A 27700-nucleotide genomic window follows, 5' to 3' on the forward strand; every position below is an offset into this window, starting at 1 on the left:
AGATGGCGTCCTCCAAGCTGGACGGGCAAGCTACAGCGTCTAGGAAAAGTGAGTTTCGTAGCCAGAAGCCGAAGCCGGAGAGCCGAGGTGAGGTTGTTTGAAAACCAAAGACTGGGGTTTGGGGGTTTTGAGTTGGGTTTTTTTCCTTTCGCTGGCTGGGAACGTGTAACGCCGCCTTGAAGTTAAGTACCTGTAATTGCTGAAGGTTGGGGTTGTTGGCCGGACTCGCAGGGTGGGCCAGCAGGGTGGAGACCCAGGGGAGTCGATACTGCAGCTCAAGTCCACCTGTATGGTGCCAGCCGCGTGTTCCTAACTAATCGCTTTTGCTGGAAGCCCCCAAAGTAGGGGTTTTGCTGGATGCGTCTTCTGTAAAAGGATGAGGAAGGCCCTTCAGGACCTTAAACTCGCGGCGGTGTCTGGAAATCGTTGGCAGAGTGAGGGATGGGATGAGGTGGGAGCAGGAGGTCGTTATGCATATGAGTGAACGAGTGATAGAGTGATAATGAAGGACTGAGACGGACATAGTGATAGGAGATACCAGGGGTGTCTTTAGCGCTAGTTTGTCAGCCAATGAAGAAATTTTGGAACGTTTATTATTGTTCGTGTTTATCGGGTATTAGCCAACACAATTCCTGTTCTTTCAACTGCGTTAATTGCTCTCTTGCTTTGCAATCTTGTTTTATCCATTAACTTCTGTATGATTGACAGAAAGGCCGGAGAAATAGCCCGGGGCCTGCTCAGCCAGACTTATTGGAAGTGTTAAAAACCTTGAACTCTCATTCTGTAGGCATAAGGGAGATATTAAACGTGATTCGTTGTTGTTTTAATTAAGTGTATGGCAGAGAGGACAGTATATATGCAGCTTAAAGAATAAAACCAACAGGTGAAAAGGAGCACTCAGACCATTAAGTAGAATAGAGCATTACCATACCCCCAAAGCCCACTACGTGCCCTAAAGTAACCATTCTGAATCGTGTTGATTATTCTGTTTCCTTTCTTCATGATCTTTACCACCTATGCACAAAATGTTTTAATTTCGTCAGTTTTTGAATTTTATATGAATGAGAAAGGATTGTAGATATTCTGTGTCTTGCTTCTTAGGCTAAACTTTGTTGTTATTATTCAATCAGGGCAATACTTGTAGCTGGTGGTTTATTCTTTTTCCTACTGTATGATGTTCCCTTGTATGAATACAGGCTAATTTATGTTTTCATTTTCTTTTTCTATCACACCCCCATCCCCACCCTCCCGCCACTTTCCCCCCTTGGCATCCATACGTTTGTTCTCTACATCTGTGTCTCAATTTCTGCCCTGCAAAGCAGTTAATCTGTACCATTTTTCTAGGTTCCACATATATACGTTAATATACGATATTTATTTTTCTCTTTCTGACTTACTTCACTCTGTATGATAGTCTCTAGATCCATCCACGTCTCAACAAATGACCCAATTTCATTCCTTTTTATGGCTGAGTAATATTCCATTGTATATATGTACTACATCTTCTTTATCCATTCGTCTGTTGATGGGCATTTTGGCTGCTTCCATGACCTGGCTATTGTAAATAGTGCTGCAATGAACATTGGGTGCATGTGTCTTTTTTTTTTTTTTACATTCTATTTTTATACTAAATATACTATAATATACAATTATAAACCCACTTTAAATCCACAAAAGCAATACAATTTAAACAACAACGTTTACAGTCTCTTTTTTTTCTTCTTCAAACAGAAAGTCACAAAAATTATAGTCATCCTCATCAGTTCACTCAGTCCCATGTAATTAATTTTTTTCATCTTGATCTTTTGTTAGCACTTTTATGAATTCATCAGTTTTCCATTAGAGTTCTGAAAATGCTTATTCCTTCAGTTCAGCAGTATAGTCAGTTACCAGAAACCTGTAATTGTCAGAGTCTTTTCCATGAATTCCTTGAAGATGAAACCCTCTTATAGGAACATTTTTGCAGAAGCATCAGAGTACACCCAGAACTGTCTGTAGATGACAAAAGACTTAAAAAATGACCACAGTTAAAGATTTGATGAAAGTTCATAATAATGCAATTGACAGGGAAATTTAGTTTTCTGAGATATACATTTTAAAATGATAACTAGAATTATGACCTATAACATTATACCAGAACATGTAAGATTTTTAGGAATTTCATGTAATGTCTGAAACATTTATATTAACACATTTCCATACAAATAACCCAAAGTAAGTTTAGTATTCGTTTTTTTCATTTTTGAATTTTATTTTATTTATTTTTTTATACAGCAGGTTCTTATTAGTAATCAGTTTTATACACATCTATACATGTCAATCCCAGTTGCCCAATTCATCACACCACCATCCCCAACCCCCGCGGCTTTCCCCCCTTGGTGTCCATACGTTTGTTCTCTACATCTGTGTCTCAACTTCTGCCCTGCAAACCGGTTCATCTGTACCATTTTTCTAGGTTCCACATACATGCGTTAATATGCAATATTTGTTTTTCTCTTTCTGACTTACTTCACTCTGTATGACAGTCTCTAGATCCATCCACGTCTCAACAAATGACCCAATTTCGTTCCTTTTTATGGCTGAGTAATATTCCATTGAATATATGTACCACAACTTCTTTATCCATTTGTCGATGGGCATTTAGGTTGCTTCCATGACCTGGCTATTGTAAATAGTGCCGCAGTGAACATTGGGGCGCATGTGTCTTTTTGAATTATGGTTTTCTCTGGGTATATGCCCAGTAGTGGGATTGCTGGATCATAGGGTAATTCTATTTTTAGTTTTTTAAGGAACCTCCATACTATTCTCCATAGTGACTGTATCAATTTACATTCCCACCAACAGTGCAAGAGGGTTCTCTTTTCTCCACACCCTCTCCAGCATTTGTTGTTTGTAGATTTTCTGATGATGCCCATTCTAACTGGTGTGAGGTGATACCTCATTGTAGTTTTGATTTGCATTTCTCTAATAATTAGTGATGTTGAGCAGCTTTTCATGTGCTTCTTGGCCATCTGTATGTCTTCTTTGGAGAAAGGTCTATTTAGGTCTTCTGCCCATTTTTGGATTGGGTTGTTTGTTTCTTTAATATTGAGCTGCATGAGCTCTTTATATATTTTGGAGATTAATCCTTTGTCCGTTGATTCGTTTGTAAATATTTACTCCCATTCTGGGGGTTGTCTTTTCATCTTGTTTATGGTTTCCTTTGCTGTGCAAAAGCTTTGAAGTTTCATTAGGGCCCATTTATTTTTGTTTTTATTTCCATTACTCTAGGAGGTGGATCAAAAAAGATCTTGCTGTGATTTATGTCAAAGAGTGTTCTTTCTATGTTTTCCTCTAAGAGTTTTATAGTGTCTGGTCTTACATTTAGGTCTCTAATCCATTTTGAGTTTACTTTTGTGTATGGTGTTAGGGAGTGTTCTAATTTCATTCTCTTACATGTAGCTGTCCAGTTTTCCCAGCACCACTTATTGAAGAGTCTGTCTTTTCTCCATTATATATCCTTGCCTCCTTTGTCATAGATTAGTTGACCATAGGTGTGTGGGTTTAACTCTGAGCTTTCTATCTTGTTCCATTGATCTATGTTTCTGTTTTTGTGCCAGTACTGTATTCTCTTGATTACTGTAGCTTTGTGGTATAGTCTGAAGTCAGGGAGTCTGATTCCTCCAGCTCCGTTTTTTTCCCTCAAGACTGCTTTGGCTATTCGGGATCTTTTGTGTCTCCATTACAAATTTTAAGATTTTTTGTTCTAGTTCCATAAAAAATGCCATTGGCAATTTGACAGGGATTGCATTGAATCTGTAGATTGCTTTGGGTACTATAGTCATTTTCACAATATTGATTCTTCCAATCCAAGAACATGGTATATCTCTCCATCTGTTGGTATCATCTTTAATTTCTTTCATCAGTGTCTTATAGTTTTCTGCATACAGGTCTTTTGTCTCCCTAGGTAGGTTTATTCCTAGGTATTTTATTCTTTTTGTTGCAATGGTAAATGGGAGGGTTTCTTTAATTTCTCTTTCATATTTTCCATCATTAGTGTATAGGAATGCAAGAGATTTCTGTGCATTAATTTTCTGTTTGAATAAAAAAATATCCCACAAGGACTCAGAGGCAAAAAATATACAAATCAATTTTCACTGCAAAGTAAAGGACCTGTTAACAGTGGAGGATTACTGGACTGAATGTCAATATTATGACATAGTATGAGTGTGTTTCATGTTTGGTAATTGCAATCATTGTTGCTTTTGTTGTGGTCATCCATTTACAATGCTTGGTGTCAGTTTATTTTTCTCTTGTAAAAGTAAAATACAGAATGCGTGTGAAAAAAAAAGAATATGTACAGGTGGCAAACACATGAATAGATGTTTGCCATCATTAGCTATTAGGGAAATGCAAATGTAAGCCTCAAAGAGATATCATTGCATACCTATTGAAATGACTAAAATTACAAAAAAAAAAAAGACAACAGCAAATGCTGGAGAATATGTGGAGAAACTGGATCATTCATACATTGCTAATAGGACCTTAACAATGATACAACCACTCTGGGAAAGCGTCTGGCAAATTCTTATAAAACTAAATGTGCAATTACCATATGACCCAGCAATTGCATTCTTGGACATTTATCCCAGACAGATGAAACTTATATTTCACACAGCAACCTGTATGTGATGTGAATGTTCACAGAAGCTTTACTTGTAATAGCCTAGAACTAGAAACAACCCAAATGTCCTTCAGTGGGTAAATTGTTAAACAAACTGGTTCATCCATATCATGGAATATTACTCAGCATTAAAAAGGAACAAGCTATTGGTACTTGCAACAACTTGGATGTATCTTCAGAAAATTATGCAGACTGAGAAAAGCCAATCCCCAAAGACTATATATTATATGATTCCATTTATATAACATTTCTGAAATGCCAAAATTATACAGATGAAGAACAGATTAGTGGTTGCCAGGGGTTAGGAACGAGGGTAGTTGAAGGAGATAGATGTAGTTATAAAGGGGCAGCACGAGAGATGCTTGCGACAATGAAACTGCTTTTTGTCATGACTGTGGTGGTGATTACATGCATGAAACTAGTGATATCTGAATAATATCAAAGAATTGTGTCAATGTCAGTATCCTGTACTATAGTTATGTGAGATTTTACCATTGGGGAGAACAGGGTGAACAATACAGGACTCCTCTGTATTTCTTAACTTCATGTGAATCTACAATGATCTTAAATGAAAATTTAATTTAAAAAGTAAACGGGGTCGAAATAAAAAATAAAACAAGAAAAAAAATTTTGTATCCTGCAACTTTACCAAATTCATTGATTAACTCTAGTAGTTTTCTGGTGGCATTTTTAGGATTCTTCATGTATAGTATCATGTCATCTGCAAACAGTGACAGTTTTCCTACTTCTTTTCCAATTTGTATTCCTTTTATTTCTTTTTCTTTTCTGATTACTGTGGCTAGGACTTCCAAAACTATGTTGAATAATAGTGGTGAGAGTGGACATCCTTGTCTTGTTCCTGATCTTAGAGGAAATGCTTTCAGTTCTTCACCGTTGAGAATGATGTTTGCTGTGGGTTTGTTGTATATGGCCTTTATTATGTTGAGGTAGGTTCCCTCTGTGCCCACTCTCTGGAGAGTTTTTATCATAAATGGGTTTTGAATTTTGTCAAAAGCTTTTTCTGCATCTATTGAGGTGATCCTATAGTTTTTATTCTTCAATTTGTTAATATGGTGTATCACATTGATTGAGTTGCGTGTATTGAAGAATCCTTGCATCCCTGGGATAAATCCCACTTGATCATGGTGTGTGATCCTTTTAATGTGTTGTTGGATTCTGTTTGCTAGTATTTGGTTGAGGATTTTTGCATCTATATTCATTACTGATATTGGTCTGTAATTTTCTTTTTTTGTAGTATCTTTGTCAGGTTTTGGTATCAGGGTGATGGTGGCCTCATAGAATGAGTTTGGGAGTGTTCCTTCCTCTGCAATTTTTTGGAAGAGTTTGAGAAGGATGGGTGTTAGCTCTTCTCTAAATGTGTGATAGAATTCACCTGTGATGAAGCCATTTGGTCCTGGACTTCTGTTTGTTGGAAGATTTTTAATCACAGTTTCAATTTCATTACTTGTGATTGGTCTGTTTATATTTTCTATTTCTTCCTGGTTCAGTCTTGGAAGGTTATACCTTTCTAACGATTTGTCCATTTCTTCCAGGTTGTCCATTTTATTGGCATAGAGTTGCTTGTAGTAGTCTCTTAGGATGCCTTGTATTTCTGTGGTGTCTGTTGTAACTTCTCCTTTTTCCTTTCTAATTTTATTGATTTGAGTCCTCTCTCTCTTTTTCTTGATGAATCTGGCTAATGGTTTATCAATTTTGTTTATTTTTTCAAAGAACCAGTTTTTAGTTTTATTGATCTTGGCTATTGTTTTCTTTGTTTCTATTTCATTTATTTCTGCTGTGATCTTTATGATTTCTTAACTTCTGCTAACTTTGGGTTTTGTTTGTTCTTCTTTCTCTAGTTCCTTTAGGTGTAACGTTAGATTGTTTGAGATTTTTCTTGTTTCTTGAGGTAGGCTTGTATAGCTATAAACTTCCCTCTTAGAACTGCTTTTGCTACATCCCATAGGTTTTGGATCGTCGTGTTTTCATTGTCATTTGTCTCTAGGTATTTTTTGATTTCCTCTTTGATTTCTTCAGTGATCTCTTGGTTATTTAGTAATGTATTGTTTTGCCTCCATGTGTTTGTGTTTTTTACAGTTTTTTCCCTGTAATTCATTTCTAATCTCATAACGTTGTGGTCAGAAAAGATGCTTGATATGATTTCAATTTTCTTAAATTTACTGAGGCTTGATTTGTGACCCAAGATGTGATTCTATCCTGGAGAATGTTCCATGCTCACTTGAGAAGAAAGTGTAATCTGCTGTTTTTGGATGGAATGTCCTATAAATATCAATTAAATCTATCTGGTCTATTGTGTCATTTAAAGCTTCTCTTTGTTTATTTTCATTTTGGATGATCTGTCCATTGGTGTAAGTGAGGTGTTAAAGTCCCCCACTCTTATTGTGTTACTGTCGCTTTCCTGTTTTAGAGCTGTTAGCAGTTGCCTTGTGTATTGAGGTGCTCCTACGTTGGGTGCATATATATTTATAAATGTTATATCTTCTTCTTGGATTCATTCTCCGATCGTTATGTAGTGTCCTTCCTTGCCTCTTGTAACATTCTTTATTTTAAGGTCTATTTTATCTGATATGAGTATTGCTACTCCAGCTTTGTTTTGATTTCCATTTGTATGGGATATCTTTTTCCATCCCCTCACTTTCAGTCTGTATGTGTCCCTAGGTCTGAAGTGGGTCTCTTGTAGACGGCATATATATGGGTCTTGTTTTTGTATCCATTTAGCAAGCCTTTGTCTTTTGGTTGGAGCATTTAATCCATTCATGTTTGAGGTAATTATCGATATGTATGTTCCTATGACCATTTTCTTAATTGTTTCTGGTTCGTTTTTGTAGGTCCTTTTCTTCTCTTGTGTTTCCCACTTGGAGAAGTTCCTTTAGCATTTGTTGTAGAGCTGGTTTGGTGGTGCTGAATTCTCTTAGCTTTTCCTTTTCTGTAAAGCTTTTGATTTCTCTGTCGAATCTGAATGAGATCCCTGCTGGGTAGAGTAATCTTGGTTGTAGGTTCTTTCCTTTCATCACTTTAAGTATATCATGCCACTCCCTTCGGGTTTGTAGAGTTTCTGCTGAGAAATCAGCTGTTCACCTTATGGGAGTTCCCTTATATGTTATTTGTTGTTTTTCGCTTGCTGCTTTCAATAGTTTTTCTTTGTCTTTAATTTTTGCCAATTTGATTACTATGTGTCTTGCCGTGTTTCTCCTTGGGTTTATCCTCTATGGGACTCGCTGCACTTCCTGGACTTGGGTGTCTATTTCATTTCCTATGTTAGGGAAGTTTTCGACCATAATCTCTTCAAATATTTTCTCTGGTCCTTTCTCTCTCTCTTCTCCTTCTGGGACCCTTATAATGTGAATATCATTGCATTTATTGTTGTCCCAGAGGTCTCTTAGGCTGTCTTCATTTCTTTTCATTCTTTTTTCTTTATTCTGTTCCACAGCAGTGAGTTCCACCGTTGTGTCTTCCAGGTCACTTATCTGTTCTTCTGCCTCAGTTATTCTGCTATTGATTCCTTCTAGTGTATTTTTCATTTCAGTTATTGTATTGTTCATCTCTGTTTGTTTGATCTTTAATTCTTCTAGGTCTTTGTTAAACATTTCTTGCATCTTCTTGATCTTTGCCTCCAATCGTTTTCCGAGGTCCTGGATCATCCTCACTATCATTATTCTGAATTCTTTTTCTGGAAGGTTGCCCATCTCCACTTCATTTAGTTGTTTTTCTGGGGTTTTATCTTGTTCCTTCATCTGGTACATAGCTCTCTGCCTTTTCATCTTGTCTATCTTTCTGTGAATGTGGTTTTTGTTCCACAGGCTGCAGGATTGTAGTTCTTCTTGCTTCTGCTGTCTGCCCTCTGGTGGATGAGGCTATCTCTATATTTTCATTTTAATGTTGCTGGACATATGGATTGTTCCCATTGTTTGTTATTATAAACAATGTGGTATAAACATCTGTGTACATACCTCCTGGTTGACATGTTAGAGAGTTTCTCTGGTTATGTACCTTACATGGGATTGGAATCCTTGAATTGTAGGGTAGGGGATGTGCAAATAATGCTACATCTTCCCAAAGGAGTTGTGCCACTTTACACTCCCACTATCGGTAGATGAGCACTAACACTTGCTGTTATCTGAATTTTTCATTTCTGTCACTTTGTTAAGTGTGAAATCATATCTGATTTTGGTTTTAAATCAGACTTTCCTGATTACTAATGAGGTTACACATCTTTACATGTTTTGGGGCTATTTGTACTTCCTCTATTGTGAAACTCCTGTTGATTTCCTTAGCCACTGGGGTTTTTTTTTTCTTTGTTTTTTTTTAATTCATAACCATTGAAGTGTTTAAATTGGGTAGGATCTTGGTCAGATACGCATTTTAAGTAATCACTATTGTAGAATTTGAGGGTTTTGGGGGGGATATTGAGAAGTGAACAATAAATAAAGACTAGCTAATTCTCTGTGATTTGAACCAGAAGTAACAAAGTGGATGTGAGTATAAGAAACAGAAAGCAAGTTTACCGGACTGGAGTGGATAACATGAACTGTAAGACCTGCTTCTTAAACTTTAGTATGCATAGGAATCTCCTCATGAGACTGTTAAGAAAGATTCCTGGGCTTCATCCCAGAGATTCACATTTAGTAGGTCTGGATGGAGCCCAAGAACTGCATTTCTAACAAACTCTCAGTTTATGCTGGTGCTTCAGGCCTGTGGATCATATCTTTGAGTAGTACTGAATTAAAGTACAGCTGTTGGATTTAAGAGGTTCTTAAAATCCAGGACCAGGAGTTTTGATAAATGATACGGGAAATAATTTATAGCCCTTAGGTGGCATTTTGTTCTTGTGAGAGGGGACCTAGACTGTACTTCATATTCCCTTACACAAGTCACTTAAACTTTTTGAACTTAATATCTTTTATAAAATGGGAATAATAATACCAGTTCTTCCTACCTTTTGTAGTCGTGAGAGTATACGGAAATAAGGCACGTGAAAGCTCTTTGGAAAACCTAAAACCCTGTACTAGTGAACATTAACTGAAAGGGTACACTGGGATCAAGCTTTTGAAAGTTTTATGTACACACACATGCACATATATATATACACATAGGCTGCACTTCATTGAGTCTGAAAGGTTACTTATATTTAAAATAGTAATATAAACAAAATGGTGTTTGGATCTTCAACTCTAAGATAGTGTGGTGCAGTAGAAATTTGTAAGTATTGACTATGTACCAGGTGTATGCCAATAAGTGTGGATCGAAGAAGAGTCCCTGCCCTTAAGGAACTTTGTCTTCTGAGGCGACTGAAATACATACAATTTTAATACAGTATTTTGGTGATAATGTCAGAGACATGTTCTTGGACTGTTGAATAATATAAAAAGCAGGGGAAAAGGAAATGCGAGGAGAGTATTGGGAAGCTTGTGAATGTATGCATACAAGTGTTCAAAAAGGGTCCAAAAGAAGTTATATCTGATGTATAGATTTCTTCCCCCTTTGTAGATGAATCAGAACTCCTCACTGTTCCTGATGGTTGGAAGGAGCCAGCTTTTTCCAAAGAGGACAATCCCAGAGGACTCTTGGAGGAGAGCAGTTTTGCAACTTTGTTTCCAAAATATAGAGAGGCTTACTTGAAAGAGTGCTGGCCATTGGTACAGAAAGCCTTGAGTGAACATGTATGCATATCTTATGTATTTCTTTGAGATTTTGTTTTTGCTTATATCTTTTAAGTAACTGAATGTGTGCTGATGGATTTTTTTTAAAGGTGCTACCATAGCTGGTTAATTTGATTCCTTTGATATTTTAAACAGACTAGGTAAGCTTTATCTTTACAGTTCATTTGTTTTTAGTTTTGTGAATAATAGATTACTTGGAAAAATTCACATGCCTTTAAATATTTAGGGGATTCACAGATGGTCTGAAACTCACTTGTGAACTCCAAATTTCAGAATGTCTACTCTCTACTATAATGGTTGCCATGAACCTGTACAGTTTGAGCTGAGGCATACTCCTGGCATTGTTTAACTTTCATTGTAAATGAAAGATGTGGATGTGACCAACTTTCCTCTGCCGTGCCCCTAGAGCAGTGTGTTTGATTTTATTTTTCAAACTGGATTGAGACCCCTTAGTGAATCAAGAAGTCAATTTAGTGGATACAATGAGCCTTCAGAAAAAAATACATCAATGTGTGGTACAAGTTGTAAGGATAAGTATCATTTAATGAAGCTTTTGGTTCACCTGTGTGTGTGTATACACTAGATTGATAGAAAATGTATTTCTCAGCTGTGGCACTGCTCTAGAGTCATTTGTGTGCATTAGGTATGAGGGTGGTTTAGCAAACTGCAGGCGTGTTTTACAGCTGTCTACATCGGAGATTAGATTCAATTTTTGGGGTTTTTTTTGGTAAACTCATAGACACCTAACCTTAGGTTTAATTGTCCGTCATTCACTATATTGAAATATTCTTCAGATTATGCTCACAAGGTAGAAAACAGCATTTTTATTTGCTTTGTTGAAATCTGATTCTTCCATTTGAAAGTTAGTGCGTAGTTTTAATCACTGTAGTAATCATAATCACTGCTTTTATTTTTAAACCTATGATAATTTGTTTTTACTTTGTATTTAGCTAATACAAACCAGCTAGAAAAAAGTTTGAAAGGGAAAGTCCATTCTTACTCTAGGGAGCAGATTAGAGATTAGAGCTGGATCCAGCCAGGGTAGAGAAATTATATAGCTTTACAGTTTTACCTTAATTTTTAAATGTAGCCTCATTTTGATTGATATATATTTTTTAAACTAGACATAATCTTTATTCCAATAAGTATAAATTATTCTAAAGCCAATTATAAATGTTTTCAATTGCCTGAGTTTTTTATATTCTTTGAAGTCTAAAAGTAATCAAGCATTATTTACATTAACTTTCTAGTTTCTTCAAGGAGAGAGTTAATGAATTTTGAGATAGCTTAATGGCACAGAGATTATTAATTTGGTTAGGATCGGCTCTGTAATTATCTAAAATTGAATTCATTTTTAGACAACTGCTTGTTTGCTCTTTTTGTATTGTAGCATGTTAATGCAACCCTGGACCTGATTGAGGGCAGCATGACTGTCTGTACAACAAAGAAGACATTTGATCCATATATCATCATTAGGGCCAGAGACCTAATAAAACTGTTAGCAAGGAGTGTTTCATTTGAACAGGTAAATTTAGAATTACAGAGACTTTGCTTTATTTGCACCAGCATTAGAGACAGCATATAACACTGCGTCTCCTCCTGCAACATAAAGTTTTCATTTTTGTGCCTAAATGTCATTTTGTGCTTAAATTTCTTGGCTTGGAGAAGATATGTACTTGTCAAGAATATTGATGGAGTACTTTTTTATTTTCCCAAAAGGCAGTACGAATTCTTCAGGATGATGTTGCATGTGACATCATTAAAATAGGTTCTTTAGTTAGAAATAAAGAAAGATTTGTAAAAAGAAGACAACGGCTTATTGGTCCCAAAGGATCTACGTTGAAGGTACTTTTTATTAGTGAAAAAGTATGTCTTCCTCTTTTGTTAGTTTTTAAGTGTACTGAACTTCAACTTATTGCTCTTTTGATATAGGCGTTGGAACTCTTAACAAACTGTTACATTATGGTACAGGGAAACACGGTTTCAGCCATTGGACCTTTTAGTGGCTTAAAAGAGGTGAGAACTATTCTCTTCAGTTAATTTTCCACAGAGAATAAATGAAATAATAGTTCATTGGCTAATACATTGTTTTATATATATATTTTTAGAATATGCTTTGTTTGATTTTCCATTAGTAAATTCTTCATGTATTTTGAGGGAATTCATGTAATTTCCTGGACCTTAACATATTATGGCCAACCTTTGGTAACTGAAGAGAGATCCATTTATGAATTAGGAGGTCTGCACATCATTACTCCCTCCACTCGAATTTTAAGTGGGCATTTAAGGTCTCAGTCTGTAGCAAACATAAGAAACACGAAGTAATTACGTGCTTTTTTTTTTTTTTTTTTTTTTTGCGGTACGCGGCCTCTCACTGCTGTGGCCTCTCCCGTTGCGGAGCACAGGCTCCAGACGTGCAGGCTCAGTGGCCATAGCTCACGGGCCCAGCCGCATGTGGGATCTTCCCGGACCGGGGCATGAACCCGTGTCCTCTGCATCGGCAGGTGGACTCTCAACCACTGCGCCACCAGGGAAGCCCCTACGTGCACTTTAATGACTGGAGAATTGAACAGATCTTGTTCTTTGCAGTAATGTATTCAGCCAGTAGAGGTCAGGCTCAGAAAACTTCCTTTAAGATATATTTTCTTTGAATGTTAATGTTTTTATGAACATCTTCTTTAGCTTGTCAGATGTTATGAGAAAATCTGTGGAGCAGATACTGTTTCTATTAACTCCTTTTGAGGCTTTTGTTGTCTGTATCTGGCAGTGAGGTCTTAGTTGCTTTCCAGGGCCTTTAACCTTAATTCTATTGGACCTCTTTCTCATAAGTTATCTGCTTTTTTCTCATGGGGCAATAATAAATTAAATATTTTGAATATTTCACAGTTCTGTAGAGTCTAAGTATAGTATTTAGTTCTTATGACAGATCCTTAAGGTAGTTTTATTTCCATACTACAATGAAAAAGCTGGAATAGGAAAATTAAGTGCCTTTGCCGTATGAAGTGGCAGTCCCACTACTTGAGTGCATATTTTCTAACTCTAAATCCAGCCTTCTTCCCCCTAAATTTTACAGCTCCAGAGTGTTGTGTTAATTCTGTGTATAGCTTTTTATCAGTAAAGTTGAGAGACTTCACTGTATCCAAGGGAGGTTGACTATTATGAAAGATCTAGAAGCCACTCAGAACAGTTGAAGGGACTACAGTATCCAATTTGGTAGTCATTGCCTGGTTCATAGGCTGTTTTGTGATACATTAATCCTCGTCTACCTAGTTCACTAAAATCTTTATACATGACTGATTCATTTTTCTTTGCAAATTTCAGGTTCGAAAAGTAGTCCTAGACACTATGAAGAATATTCATCCAATTTATAACATTAAAGTGAGTGTTCACTATATACTCCTACAAAGTGGTTATCAAATTGTTTTTAGCTACAGAAACCTTTCTTGAAAGTAAATCTTTTATGAAAGCCTAATATACAAAACAGATAAAGCAGAGCTATTTTGGGTAAATTGGGATAGAGTTCAGCCCACTCAACTCTATCCCAGTCCTATAGTTACTTCTTTGGAAGTTTAGGTCTCTGGAGTACAGTTTGAAAGCTATTGAAGGGGACAGTGTAATGTAGTGATTCACTTCCAATACAAATAAAATAAGCTTCATAGGATTTGTAGTAGATGGTACCAATCCAGTTTTCTTAGGGTATGAGCCCACATATTATATTTAAAGATGTGATCTTTTACAATTCTGCTTTTTTAATTAATTTATTTATTTTAAAAGATTTTTTTTGGCGTGTTGGGTCTTTGTTGCGGCACACAGGATCTTTCATTGTAGCACGCAGGATCCTTTATTGCAGCGCACGGGCTTCTCTGTGGTTGTGGCGTGCGGGTTTTCTATCTAGTGGTGCGCCAGCTCCAGGGTACATGGGCTCTGTAGTTGAGGCGCCCGCGCTTAGTTGCCCAGTGACATGGGATCTTCCCTGACCAGGGATCGAACCCGTGTCCCCTGCATTGGAAGGTGAATTCTCTACCACTGGACCACCGGGGAAGTCCTGAATTCTGCCTTTTTCTATAAGTAAAGTCTGGAATATTTGAGATTGCATTAAAACCTATTATGGAATTTAACACTCAAATTATAGGCTCTTCGAGAGAGATCTGTTGTATCCCTGTATGCATAAAGTTCATGATTGTTCTCGGAAATGTAACCATGGTATAATGAGTTGTTTTATGATGGAGATTTGTTAAACAATCCTTGAATTTAATGAAGTTAAGTTGAAAAGTCACTCTTAGATTGGGGTGAAAAAACGATTTTGAGTTACATTGGGACATTAAAGATAAAGAGAGCTTTGTCTTGCATCTGATGCCTAGTTTGCATCCTCTGATGTTTCAGTGTCTATAAAATTCAGATGGAGTAGGGGAAGTGTGAAAACATTCGTTTCATTGATCATGAGAAACTTTTTTTCTTTCCCTGTGATATTTCAGGTGCTACTGAAAGCTTCCTGCTTGTAGGAAACATCACTAATTAAGAACTCTACCTGCTATTGTTAGGTTGAATTTTAAAGGTTTTAATGAAATAATGGTTGAAAAACTGAGTCTTAATTTCATCTCAATTTAACAATTCTAAATTTCTAATGGTTTTCTGATGCTTGGTTAATTATGCATGTTTGAGATTATATATTTTTTCTTTCCGGAATTGGTTTAATCCTACTGAAGAGACTAAGAATTGTTCCTTTTAATTTTATTATTTATAGGAACAATGTTGATAATGTCTTAGGTTGAGAAACATATGACTGCTAAAATTAAAAATGTTTGGGACTTCCCTGGCAGTCCAGTGGTTAAGACTTCGCCTTCCAGTGCAGGGGGTGCAGGTTCGATCCCTGGTCGGGGAGCTAAGCTCTCACATGCCTCGCGGCCAAAAAACCAAAAAGCATAAAACAGAAGCAATGTTGTAACAAATTCAATAAAGACTTTAAAAATGGTCCACATCAAAAAAAAATCTTTAAAAAATTGAATTAAATTAAAAGTTTACTTTGTTCATATATTGCCATGGTTGAAGACCTTAATGATTAAACGAGAGTTGGCGAAAGATTCTGAGTTAAGATCACAGAGTTGGGAAAGATTTTTGCCACAGTTCAAGCACAAAAATGTGAATAAACGCAAGGAACCAAAGAAGAAAACTGTTAAGAAGGAGTATACACCATTCCCACCACCACAGCCAGAAAGTCAGGTCAGTATTAAATGTTGAATTTCTTTACATGAGGGGGAAACCATTTTAATCTATTTTTGTCAGAAACTTTGAGGGTATTTTGGGTGGAATTTCTGTGTATGTACGTTTGGATGTGTAGAGATATAAGAAACTGAAGGTAAGTGTGAATAGGCTTATTTTGAACTAACTGTATGGGGGTGGGGAATGGAAGCTTCATACTTTGAGTGTAAACTGTCAAGGTGGGTGGTGTCAGTTGTGTATCTGTAGCCACTATAAATGTTCCATGGTGAAAAAAAATTCAACGATTTAGTCCACAATGCTTTCTACTCTGCTTTAGCATCATTCATGTGACCATGTACTATAGGATTGCTCTGGATTTGAAGTCTTAAGTCTAATATCTATCCTTTTTTTAAGACATGAATGCCTCTAATTTTGTCAACTCTCCTCTGGCATCATTCCCTTTCTAAAATTTCCTTTTCTCTCTTGCCTATCACTGTTTTCTTTCATACTCCCTTTTCTTCTATCACACCTGCCCAACAAAACTAAAACTTGGATCAGTCCTAAAACTTGACTTCTTTCCTATAACGTGGCTACTGAACATAGCTGAAGAAAGTCATATCTTTGGATTATATCCCTTAAAAATTCACCTTTCCAACCTCAGATAGGTCTTCAGTATTCTCTGGCAGCTCTGTGTCCTCTTAATTCTTTAGCCACCCTCCCACTGCAGTAAAATAAAGTGCAATGTCATCTACTAGAAGTATTTGAGACTACGAGGCAAGAACTATTTCAACTTCCTCTTATCTCACAATTTTTTTTTCCATCTGCATCAATCCTTTCTTTGCCATTTCTTTGAATTCTGTCTTCACCTGTCTTCTGAGGTGTCTTGCTTCATTATTCCCTTCCTTGGCTGTATGTTAAAGTCTTCCCTTTTTACAAGTTCTTTGTGCTTAGCGTGTAAACCCCATCTCTTTCTGTGTACTATATCTTGTCTTCCCCACAGCCCAGTGTTTGTAGTTTTCCAGGAAGGTTTGATGAAAGGTTAAAGGTAAAAAAGGAATGATGATCATCATAGAAAAAAACAAACAAACAGTGGAAGTGTTGGATCTTGAGGACTACTTTGGAAAACAAAGAAAGTGAAGCCAGAAGGAAAGTGTTAGCTGGGGGAAAGTGGAGTGATCCAGTTACTAAACCGTGCTTCTGTAACCCCCGATGTATTTTGTATAGCCCTGCACTGTAGTTAGTAGTTGTCGTTTTACCTTTTTTTTTCTATGACTGTAAAGCTTCTCGAATCAGCGATGTCTCATTTGACTTATTCTGCCACTTACTTGCTGTGTAATTATGGGCACCATTTATCTAACCCATCCCTGCCTCAGTTTCTTTGTACAGAAAATAGGAATAATGATCATACCTGTCTCAAGGAATTGTTAATGAGGATTAAGTGAGTTAGTCATTGTAGAGAGCTTAGTATTAGAGTTTAGTAGAACATTGCCTTAGGTAGACCAATTAATTATATGTTGACTATCCACTTAATGAATTTGCTATTGCTTGCTCTAATTAGTACTTAATTAGTCTCCACATCCTGACAACTCTTGCTTTTCATTTTGTATGCTGCAACCTTTTTTTAAAAAACAGGCTTTTCTCTCTTCTCCTTTCTTCTGTACCTTTTATAAAGTGCTACTTTGCTCTCTTCACTCTTCTCAGGAACCTTCAGTCGTTTCTAAGTCATTTCCCACCTCCCTTACCTGTCATTCATGTTTCTTCATGCTTCCCCCAAACTGTCTTTCCAGTTTCCTCTCACACTTTTCTGAATCATTGACCTTCCTCCCCACCTCAAGCAGTCTGTTGTGTATTCCATGAACACATCACCTACTCTCCTACCTACATGCTTTTGTGCACATATATTCCCCTCAGCTTAGAGGACATTTCCTTCTTTTTATGTTGCTACCTTTATAGAGTAATCATAGTTTTGACCCCACTGTCTTTACCTCAAGGTCATTGTGAAGTTCTCAGGAATTGACTTCTCATCTACATTATTTATGATGTATTGTAAATACTGATTTCAACAGATTGATAAAGAATTGGCTACTGGTGAATACTTTCTGAAGGCAAGTCAAAAGAGGAGACAGAAAATGGAAGCAATAAAGGTAAGCTATGTCTACTAGTGCTTACAACACTAATTGCAAAGTTTATAGATACTTGAATTCTTATTTAACTACAAAAGCGTTTTTTAATGTAGTTTTTTTATTAATGATGTAGGCTAAACAAGCAGAAGCTCTTAGTAGAAGGCAAGAGGAAAGAAACAAAGCGTTTATTCCACCTAAAGAAAAAGCAGTTGTGAAACCTAAGGAAGGTAATGCTTGTTTTCCAACTCTTGTTATGCTGTAAAAGTCTGTTAGAGGAAAAGTAAACCCATAGTGGATTTGTCTGAAGCTCTTTGAGTGTTATTCTCTTAGCATTTCATTAATCACAAATCCTAGGGAAAAGCTGTTAGTTACTGAGATAATTTATAATTTAGTAGCAGCTAATGCCTATTTAAGAGTATCCCAGATTGACAGTCCCTTCCTGACCTCTGTGCTGAGGAAGGACTCTGTTGTGAAAGATATAAACCAGGGCAGTGAATCTTCTGTAAAAATAAAACAGTAAGATCCCTGAGCTCTGCTATCATGCCCTTTAAAAAGAGCTTATCAAAAGTTGTACTTTCTTTACTTGTGTGATCTGTGGCTTAAAATTTGATTTCTGTACGGTTAGCGTGGATTTCTCATCACTTGGGCTAAAAGACACCAACAAAATAGCAGGACGATCTTTCTTACTCAGGGGCTTTTAAAAAGACAGAAAACACGCTGATGCCTTTTCTTCTCATTCCTAGCCTCTTTTTGATCTATCTTCTCCTCTTTCGCATTTTCTTTTCCACTAGTAACATGTGTACTCCTCTGTAAGGTGACTCTCCCAAGTGGTCAGTGGCACAGTGAGGGGAGGGAGGTCACCCAGCAGCCTTGCACATGACCTGCTGGTCAAAGCCACATGTAACAGTACTGGTTTGTTCATTTATATCAGTGTTAACAGCTTTAAAAGTATTGTATTCTATTTAGATCCTTGGTTATATAAAAGTTAAAAATATCATAAGCATTATAATTTCTAGTTTGTACAATCTGTCAGTTATGTACTCTGAAGGTATTCAATAGCTAGTTTAATCTCGGTTTATTACTGATTAAAGTGTAGCTATTACACTCTAGTGGAGGCTTTAAGTCTGCTCTCAAGTTGCTGGGTTGCTTGATGACATTTTATCTTGTGGTTCTTTTATGTCCTGAGTGCTGTTCTTTAAATAATAAGAAAAAGTTTTATTCTTTTCACTGCTTTTCTGTTTTGTTCACACTTTTTGTGTTAAATACATGGGGTTGGGTTCCGTTAGGAGGACCTCCAGATACTCTCAGCTTATTGTCTTTATTACCAAAATCTTGTTAAATGAAATACTACTAGTCATTAATTGAATATTCAGAAAACTAAGTTTTTTAAGGAATACTCTAAAGTTCCAAAATATGGAAAAGAATAAAAATAATCTTATCACCAACAATTTAAGGGAAAAAATGTAATTTTAGTATAGTTGAATCCAGTAATGGGTTCAAATAGTTAAAGTGTAATGCCATTTTCGTGTATATTTTCACTAATGTATTTTTAAAGTACTTTGTTTTCTCCTAGTTAGTTAGAAGAAATTTCTAACTTTCCTTTAAGCAAGTGTTTTATATTTTACAACATGATCTTTCAATTGCAACAGTACTCTGAAATTATTCTTATATATGTATTCTTTATTGGTATAATCTAAAGAATTACATGTATTGTTTTTATTTAGCTTCTACTGAAACTAAAATTGATGTGGCCGCCATCAAGGAAAAGGTTAAGAAAGCAAAGAGTAAGAAACTGGGAGCTCTTACAGCTGAAGAAGTTAAGCTTAAAATGGAAGCAGATGAAAAGAAAAAGAAGAAAAAAAAGTAACATACAAAAAACAAAAACAAAAAACCCTGAGCTAGAATTTATTAAGCTATCTCCTTTTGTAAAGGATTTTGAGATACTAGGGCATTAGTTGCCTTATCCGTGAGAAGTAATACTCTGATCACTTTTTTCTGAGTTTGTTTTGTTCTTTATATAAACAGCAGTTCTTTCTAAATTACTGTATTCTCCATGTTTTTTGAAAAATTTTATACTAGAAGGTGGTATATATGTGTTTATATGCATTGCACCTAATCTATTCCAGGCACGTTTTGTCTAGGCATGGTATTAGGGGTACTTCTTAAGGTTGTTGATGTAAAGATTTTTGCAATGTGGCTACTGTTATTATCCATCAAATCCAATGTCTGAGGCCATTGGTTAGTCTTTAAATATAAGCATGTCCCAGCATTTGGTTTTGAGGAAAATAGATTTTTCAGTGCTCTAATGGCAACAAGTAAACATTTAGGTTTATCCCTTTTTGTAATCTCATTTTACATTTTGTTCCAAGATTAATCCATAATCCAAAAGTGCAAGGCCTTTTAAATTAATTCCCTTAATTACTATTCCAATATGAGTCTGAGGAAATAGTAAACCAGAAAGACATCAAATTTGCAAGAGAACAGGGGAAACCAGATATTTGGAGTTGAAGCAGCATGCAACAGGTTATATAGAAATGCTTTTACTGATGAGGGCCAGGACTCACCTAAATCTAGCTCGCTGATTTTACATATTTAGAAGCTAAGGCATACAGGGGATAGGTTACTCACTGAAAGTCACAGCTGTGGCAGCCTGAAAACAATGCTTCTTCATAAAAAGTGGAAAGTAAAGATGAGTTTATCTTCTAATGTTAGGAAATTGATCCATTTCTTCTTTTGAGTAAGGGTTTGCTGCAAATTAGAAATACACCCAATTTTTATTTATTTTTTAAAGCCATGTATGATTGAGGCTTTTCCCCCCCCCTGGATTGTATTAGTTCAGAAGAGCTAAATGAGGGTATTTGTGCTTGACCACACTGATAATTATAACACTCAGTATTAGGATTGGTGGAGTAACAATGAGGAAAAGAGACATGTTTCTGTTACGTGGAAATATTGGCCAGTCTGGAAACACAACAGAGTAGTAACCTGTGAAACAAACATAAAATATCCTCTTAAATGTTATTCCTCATAATGCAGTAACATAGCTCAGATAGATCTTATACAATTTAAGGTTTATATACATACGTGTCACTTTGTCTCGTTGTGGGTTAGCTATAAAATCAGAAGAAAGAAAAAAATTAAAAGAATAGATATTGGTGAGGCTTTTGTTTTGTTTTCTTTTTAAAAGCCAAGTCTCTTAATTATAACCATTGACTATTGCAATCAACTTGTTTATATAACCTTTATATGTAAACTTTTTATATACCACTACTATAAATGGAAAATTATTTTACATAATGTAACTGGCAGATAAATGCAATTAAAATAAAACAGAATCAAAAATAAGTATTAGTAATAATCAGTGTGAGCAATTTATTAAAATATTTTCCTGAAAATAAGTTTCTCCTGAGAAGAATGTTAGTAATAATCAGTGTGAGCAATTTATTAAAATATTTTCCTGAAAATAAGTTTCTCCTGAGAAGAATGCTACTATACGATCAGTCAGTAATGAAGAGACAGCGGCCTCTCTCGTACGTTCCAGTCTGTCATTAGTATATCAGGGCATTTGGATATCAAAGTCATATTTACTCCTTTCCTTCCACTGAGCTTTATTAAGATTTTGACATTCAGAGCACTGGGAAGAGAATTCCACATCTGCCATAGCCTTACACTTTTTAAATGGTCAGACACCTCTTTTACACTGGTTCTATGCCAGCTGCTGTTGCATTCCTATGGTGGAATCCATCAAGCAGCTGACCCTCTGGTACTCGTGAGCATCCCTGGTCATCATACCTGTGACTGACTGGGCTTTGTCTGTGGTGAATTGCCACGAAGCTTCTGCTTCTTTAACTTTTCTTGGCAGTTATATCCATGAAATCAAGGTATGATATGCTTGCTAGTTATATTTTTTCTTACATATATATTTTTAAAATGTTAAACATTCAACTTTTGAATATTGACACAAATGTCATCCATGCACTAGCTAAAATCAGCTTGTGTACCATTGGTGTGCCCAGCACATTTTGCAAAACCATCCTGATTTGGCCTCCATTGGTATTTATTGAACCTACCAGTATCTAGAAGACCACAAAGGGATTTTTTTCCTCCAGTGTTTGCCACAACTTGTCAGAGATGAAATCTGATAGATAAAAGTTTTTATCCCCTTACCCCCCTGCAAATTAGCATGCGTTTTCCTTTGTCTCTCTTAAGAGCCCAGGGGCTTTTCATTATTGGACTACAGCCTTAATTTTCTGAATTTTATCCCACAAGGTTAGAGACCATTTCAAGCTAGATCTCTAAGATCAAAACTCCAGCAGTTTTCTTCTTGTTATCATTGTGCTGGTGGTGGTGTTACTGTCTAGATTTTTATAGAGAATGATCTTTTTTAGGAAATATGCAAATTAGCCATTATTTGCCTTCCAGACTAGGCACTTTGGTTACAAAGTTGAATTAGATAGGCATAATTCCTGCCTGTTTGGAATTCAGAGTCTAGTGGGAAAGACAGCTAACCGGTGGCAACAGTTAAATTACTTTTTACATAATTTAAAATTATTGTCTCAGTTTTCATCACAGATTCTAAAGAAGCATGAGTCTTGTTCATGAGCATAAAAACATATCATCTAAAGCTTTGGGCATAAAGAAGACACCAAAATACCAAGAGTAAACTCAAGATCTGAGATTATGGGAAGGATGAATTTGGGGATAATAGACAATATTTATTGAGTGATACTGTATGCCAGGCACTTGTTCTAGATATAATTTTTTTTCATTCATTTCACTAAACCTGTGAAGAGGTACCACCGTCTACATTTCATTAATGAGGAAACAGGTCCAGACACTTGCCCAGCGTCACAGTGGTGGAACTGGAAATTGAACTCAGCAATATTGTTTCTAAAATCTGTGGTTTTAACTCTTATGTCATACTGCCTAACTTGGAAAAAAAAAAGACATGCTTTTGTAGTGTTGGAGTAACATGGAAAATTCAGTTAACATATTGGTGCTCTGAGAAGGGATTTGTTGCACTATGGCTACATGTTAGTGAGTTCTCTAAACAAAACTAATTATGAGGGAAAGAATGGTTGAACTAGAGAGAAATGACTGGCTCAGAAAGCCGGTAGAAAAAGCGTCTCTGTAGCTGGAGTAAAAATGACAACTCAGTGTTTACAAATCAGGAGGAAGGGAAAAGCAGTTGAAAAGAATTCTATAATTGTAAACCCGGAAGGGACCTTAGGAAACGTGTAAGCAATGCAACACTTTGGCCAAACAAAAATTTATGCAGTTAAACTCAGTCCACTCTACCCTCCTGCTCCTAGCACCCCGCTCCAGCCCTGCAGCCCTGAGGGGTTCAGTTGGTTACAGATCTGGACACAAAAGTTCTATAGAGGATTTGCACAACTGCAGTAGCTTGATTGAGGTTTTCCTTCACACCATGGCAAAAAGTAAAAAAAAAAAAAAAAAAAACATACTGAGATGGAAAGGAATGTGTCTGGGACAGGAACCATAAATAGACTCTTGGCCAGTTGTGTATTAATATTTCAAAGTTATGTAAAACATCCTTGGAAATGTAGCTTCATTGGCCTCCACTGTTCCTCATTAAATGCTGTCTAACTAGTAAAAAGTGCCATGTTGCAGCTTTATTTCATTTATCTGATTCTGCAGATGAAAATGCAAGTCTTGAGTGCTTGGACAGGTAGTATCACACAATTTAGAATTCTTTTGGTTAACTTTGTTATACAAATTTTTGATCTTGCTGAAATTAGCAAATCTTGGGTCTACAGTTTCCCAGCATCAGAGTCGTTTGTTGTTTTTCTGATTAGCGCTAACTAAAGAATATTATTTGCTTCTTTAAATTTCTCTTGAACCATATATTCATTCCCAGGACAGTAAGCCACTGGTTTGATTGCTACCTGATGCCACTTTCCCTGAAAATAGCTGTTAGGATAAAACAAATGTTTGCATTCTTAGCTCTGTAGAAAGTTACAAGAGTTTTGAACACATTGTATTACTGGTAGATTGCTCCTTTTACTCACCGCAGAGATTGTCCAGACAGTTGTCGTTACTGGGGCAGGCACTGCATGTGGATCCTTTTTTATATGGCCAGGTTGGGTAATTGCCTCTGTGAAGTAGAGGAAAACTGTCCATTAGGAGAGTTTTTGGTTTCTGTCTTTTTTTTTTTTTTTTTTCAGCTGCAATTTATTATGGTCCTTGGCTAAATCCTAGGATGGAAGTCAGCAGATTCAGAGGGTTGGTAAGAGAAGAGGAGAGGGGGAAGCAGAAATGGAAGCCTGCTAATATTTGCAGAGTTCATTCTAGGTGCCTGTGTTTAGGAACCTATGTCTTAATCATCTCAGTTCATTCTTAAGACAACTCGGGGAGGAAGTTATTTTTATTTCTATTTTACAGATAAGGAAACTAAACCTCTAAAAAATAAAGTAGGGGGCTCCCCTGGTGGCGCAGTGGTTGAGAGTCCGCCTGCCGATGCAGGGGACGCGGGTTCGTGCCCCGGTCCGGGAAGATCCCACATGCCGCAGAGCGGCTGGGCCTGTGAGCCACGGCCGCTGAGCCTGCGCGTCCAGAGCCTGGGCTCCGCAACGGGAGAGGCCACAACAGTGAGAGGCTCACGTACCACTAAAAATAAAAAAAATAAAGTAACTTGCCAAAAATCACAAGGTACAGATGTCAGAGTCAGAACGAAACCTAGATTTGTATGATTTCAGAGCAGTACTCCCTCTACTTTCTGGCCTATGTGATCACTGCCATCCAAAAAACTATCCATCTTAGAAAAGCTACCATGACCCACATTTTTTTCTCCTCAGTCTAGCAAACCTCCATAGTTTTTATTGGATAGGAGCCATTTGGCTGGGGAAAGAGCTTTCTAAAAGAATATAACAAGAAATATGGGGGAGTTTCTATAATGCAGTTTGTTCTCACATAAAAGATGTGATATGAATAATAGATAATTACTGAATACTCTTCGTGTACTAGGCACTGTTCTAAGCATCCTCGAATGAATCAATCTTCACAATAACCCTATGAGGAAGATACTATAATTTTTTTAATCCCCATAGCTAGAGGCTGAGGCACAGAGTGTAATTGACCAAGATCACAGATTAGAAAATGAAATAATAACCAAACATTTTATGTCCCCATGAATATCTCTGGAGTAGCAATGGTGAAAGGCTGTACATTTATTTCAGTGAGCCTGCCACTGCTCTCATCTTTTTTGGAACTCTGCTTTTGGAAAGGAGTTCTTCACTTTTTTGTGTCCTGTGCCCTCTGGCAGCCTGGTGGAGCATGCGGGCTCTTTCTCAAAACAGTTAAAAAATACCTAAAATAAAGTTCATAGGATTATAAAGGAAACAAATTAAGTTGAAATAGTTATTAACCTGTTAAAAATATTTGTGATCTACTAATATGTACTTCTCTATTAAGTATTAGGTAAGAGCTAGCAGGGAGTCTAATAATTACAGTAATTTCAAGGTAGTGATAAAAACTTTTGAGAGAGATGCAGCAACTAGAAAGTGATACGAACATATCTGTGATAAAGATACAGGTAGTGCAGTACAGTCATAGCTACTGCTGATAATGATTGGAGTGTTATCTTCATAAAGAAATGTTACTTTCAGTAGAAGTTAGTGAAAAAGATGTAACTTTTCTAATCCAAGTTCATGGATTCCTCTCTCTTAATACTATACATTAATCTTCAGAGTTGAGACATTACTTTTTATTAACACCTCATTTCCAGCTAAAAAGATATGTTCAAATCTCGTTTGGCTCCAAATTAATTTAGGTTGTCTCAAATTTACTCATGCTTATGCTACCCTGTGGAAAATAGTCAAAGGAATATAGTAGAGAGTCTGATAATTATAAAAGATATCCAAAATGGACATTAATCATTGGAGTATCTTTCATTGTTAAAGAGCACAGTACTCATTGAGTAGTTAAATTCTAGAATGTTTTTAATGCAGTCATTTATGCTACTTCATACTTTAATTGTGCATTTCGTACTATAAAGAAGAGGGGAGAATTGCTACTTCAAAAACAAGCTAAAAACAAGGCAGCTGTGACTTCTAAGGAAATAGAATTCATCTTGGGAGAAACATGCTACTGGAAAGGCCTGACTTTAGATGGGAATGATTAGGATAAAGATACCTACAGTCTCCCAAGGTAACAGAAATAAAAGCAAAAATAAACAGATGAGACCTATCAAACTTACAAGCTTCTGCACAGCAAAGGAAATCATAGACAAACGAAAAACCAAACTATGGACTGGGAGAAAATATTTGCAAATGATGCAACCGATGAAGGGAAGTTCATATAACTCAATAACAGCAACAACAACAAAAAAACCCAAAAAATGGGCAGAAGATCTAAATTGACATTTCTCCAAAGAACACATGGAGATGGCCAATAGGCCCATGAAAAGCTGCTCAAGATCACTAATGATTAGAGAAATGCAAACCAAAACTACAATGAGGTACCATCTCACACCGGTCAGAATGGCCATCATTAAAAAGTCTACAAATAATAAATGCTGGACAGGGTGTGGAGGAAGGGGAACCCTCCAACAGTGAGGGTTTACATTCCCTCACTGGGAATGTAAATTGGTGCAGCCACTATGGAAAACAGTATGGAGGGTCCTCAAAAAACTAAAAACAGAGTCGCTATATTATCCAGCAATCCCACTCCTGGGCATATATCTGGAGAGAACTATAATTCTAAAAGACACCTGCCCCCCAGTGTTCATTGCAGCACCATTTACAATAGCCAGGCCATGGAAACAACCTAAGTGTCCATCTACGATGAATGGATAAAGAAGATGGAAGATGTGGTGTGTGTGTGTGTGTGTGTGTGTATATATATATATGTATATGGAATACTTCTCAGCCATAAAAGAATGAAATAATGCCATTTGCAGCAACATGGAGGGACCTAGAGATTATCAAAGTAAGTCAAGTAAGTCAGAAAGAGAAAGGCAAATACCATATACTATCACTTGTATTTGGAATCTAAAATATGACACAAACTTACCTACAAAACAGAAACAGACTCAGAGAGAACAGACTTGTGGTTGCCAAGAGCCCGTGGGGACGTCAGGGAGGGATGGAGTGGGAGTTTAGGATTAGCAGATGCAAACTATTACATACGTGTATAGCTGAATCACTTTGCTGTACACCAGAAACTAATAAAAAACTGTAAATCAACTAGACTTCAATAAAATAGAAACACAGACAAAGGAACCTAAAGTATTCTGCCCAATAAGGAAGTAGGAAGGTTTAGTTTCCTTGGTTGCCTGTCAGGGCCTCAGTTGTCTTATCTGCAAAACAGGGGTAATAGTAGAACTTACAGGCTTTTTATGAAGATTAAATAAGTTTAATATATGAGAAGCACTTAGAACTGTGCTTAGTACATAGTAAGCCTTATACAAACGTTACGGCATTGTTTTTAATTATTGTAATCATGTTTAAAACTTCAGTGCCATGGAAAATGCTCATGTAATTTTAAGTAAAAAATAGAAAACGTGTATTTTCATCATTTCAGTTTTCTAAGTATGTGTACAATGCATAAGCACACATATATAAGTTTAAAGGAAGTTGGAGGAGAATGTCATATCCTCCTCCCAGACCGGGGCTCGAACCCGTGTCCCCTGCATCGGCAGGCGGACTCTCAACCACTGCGCCACCAGGGAAGCCCCTCTCCTACTCTTAAAAATGTGTTCGGGGCTTCCCTGGTGGCGCAGTGGTTGAGAGTCTGCCTGCCGATGCAGGGGACACGGGTTCGAGCTCTGGTCTGGGATGATCCCACATGCCACGGAGCAGCTAGGCCCGTGAGCCACAACGACTGAGCCTGCGCGTCTGGAGCCTGTGCTCCGCAACAAGAGAGGCCGCGGCAGTGAGAGGCCTGCGCACCGCGATGAAGAGCGGCCCCCGCTTGCCACAACTAGAGAAAGCCCTCGCACAGAAACCAAGACCCAACACAGCAAAAATAAATAAATTAAAAATGTGTTCGCGTGTGTGTGTGTTTATGTAGTGTTT

The 27700-nt window shown here is 36.9% G+C and overlaps 2 protein-coding genes across 3 annotated transcripts in view; one reads left to right on the plus strand and one right to left on the minus strand.

The window, feature by feature from the left end:
- Nucleotides 1-20964, plus strand: KRR1 (KRR1 small subunit processome component homolog). The gene is made up of 10 exons (XM_060114270.1): nucleotides 1-87; nucleotides 10172-10344; nucleotides 11735-11869; nucleotides 12064-12189; nucleotides 12277-12360; nucleotides 13666-13722; nucleotides 15394-15564; nucleotides 17610-17687; nucleotides 17800-17893; nucleotides 19391-20964. Exons 1-10 carry the CDS (start codon nucleotides 3-5, stop codon nucleotides 19531-19533), a joined length of 1146 nt encoding a protein of 381 aa, XP_059970253.1. The 5' UTR covers nucleotides 1-2; the 3' UTR covers nucleotides 19534-20964.
- GLIPR1 (GLI pathogenesis related 1) overlaps nucleotides 20422-27700 on the minus strand; it is an 18294-nt gene continuing 11015 nt past the window's right edge. The window contains exons 4-6 of one of the 2 annotated variants that reach the window (XM_060114271.1): nucleotides 23696-23781; nucleotides 20751-20777; nucleotides 20422-20651 (exon numbers count right to left, since the gene is read on the minus strand). In XM_060114271.1, the coding sequence (XP_059970254.1) occupies nucleotides 20497-20651; nucleotides 20751-20777; nucleotides 23696-23781 (268 nt within the window). In that variant the 3' untranslated portion in view covers nucleotides 20422-20496. The remainder of the gene's footprint in view (nucleotides 20652-20750; nucleotides 20778-23695; nucleotides 23782-27700) is intronic. The other variant, XM_060114273.1, reaches the window with a different exon arrangement.

Source organism: Mesoplodon densirostris, chromosome 11 (genome assembly GCF_025265405.1).
Source record: "Mesoplodon densirostris isolate mMesDen1 chromosome 11, mMesDen1 primary haplotype, whole genome shotgun sequence".
NCBI classification, from domain to species: domain Eukaryota; kingdom Metazoa; phylum Chordata; class Mammalia; order Artiodactyla; family Ziphiidae; genus Mesoplodon; species Mesoplodon densirostris.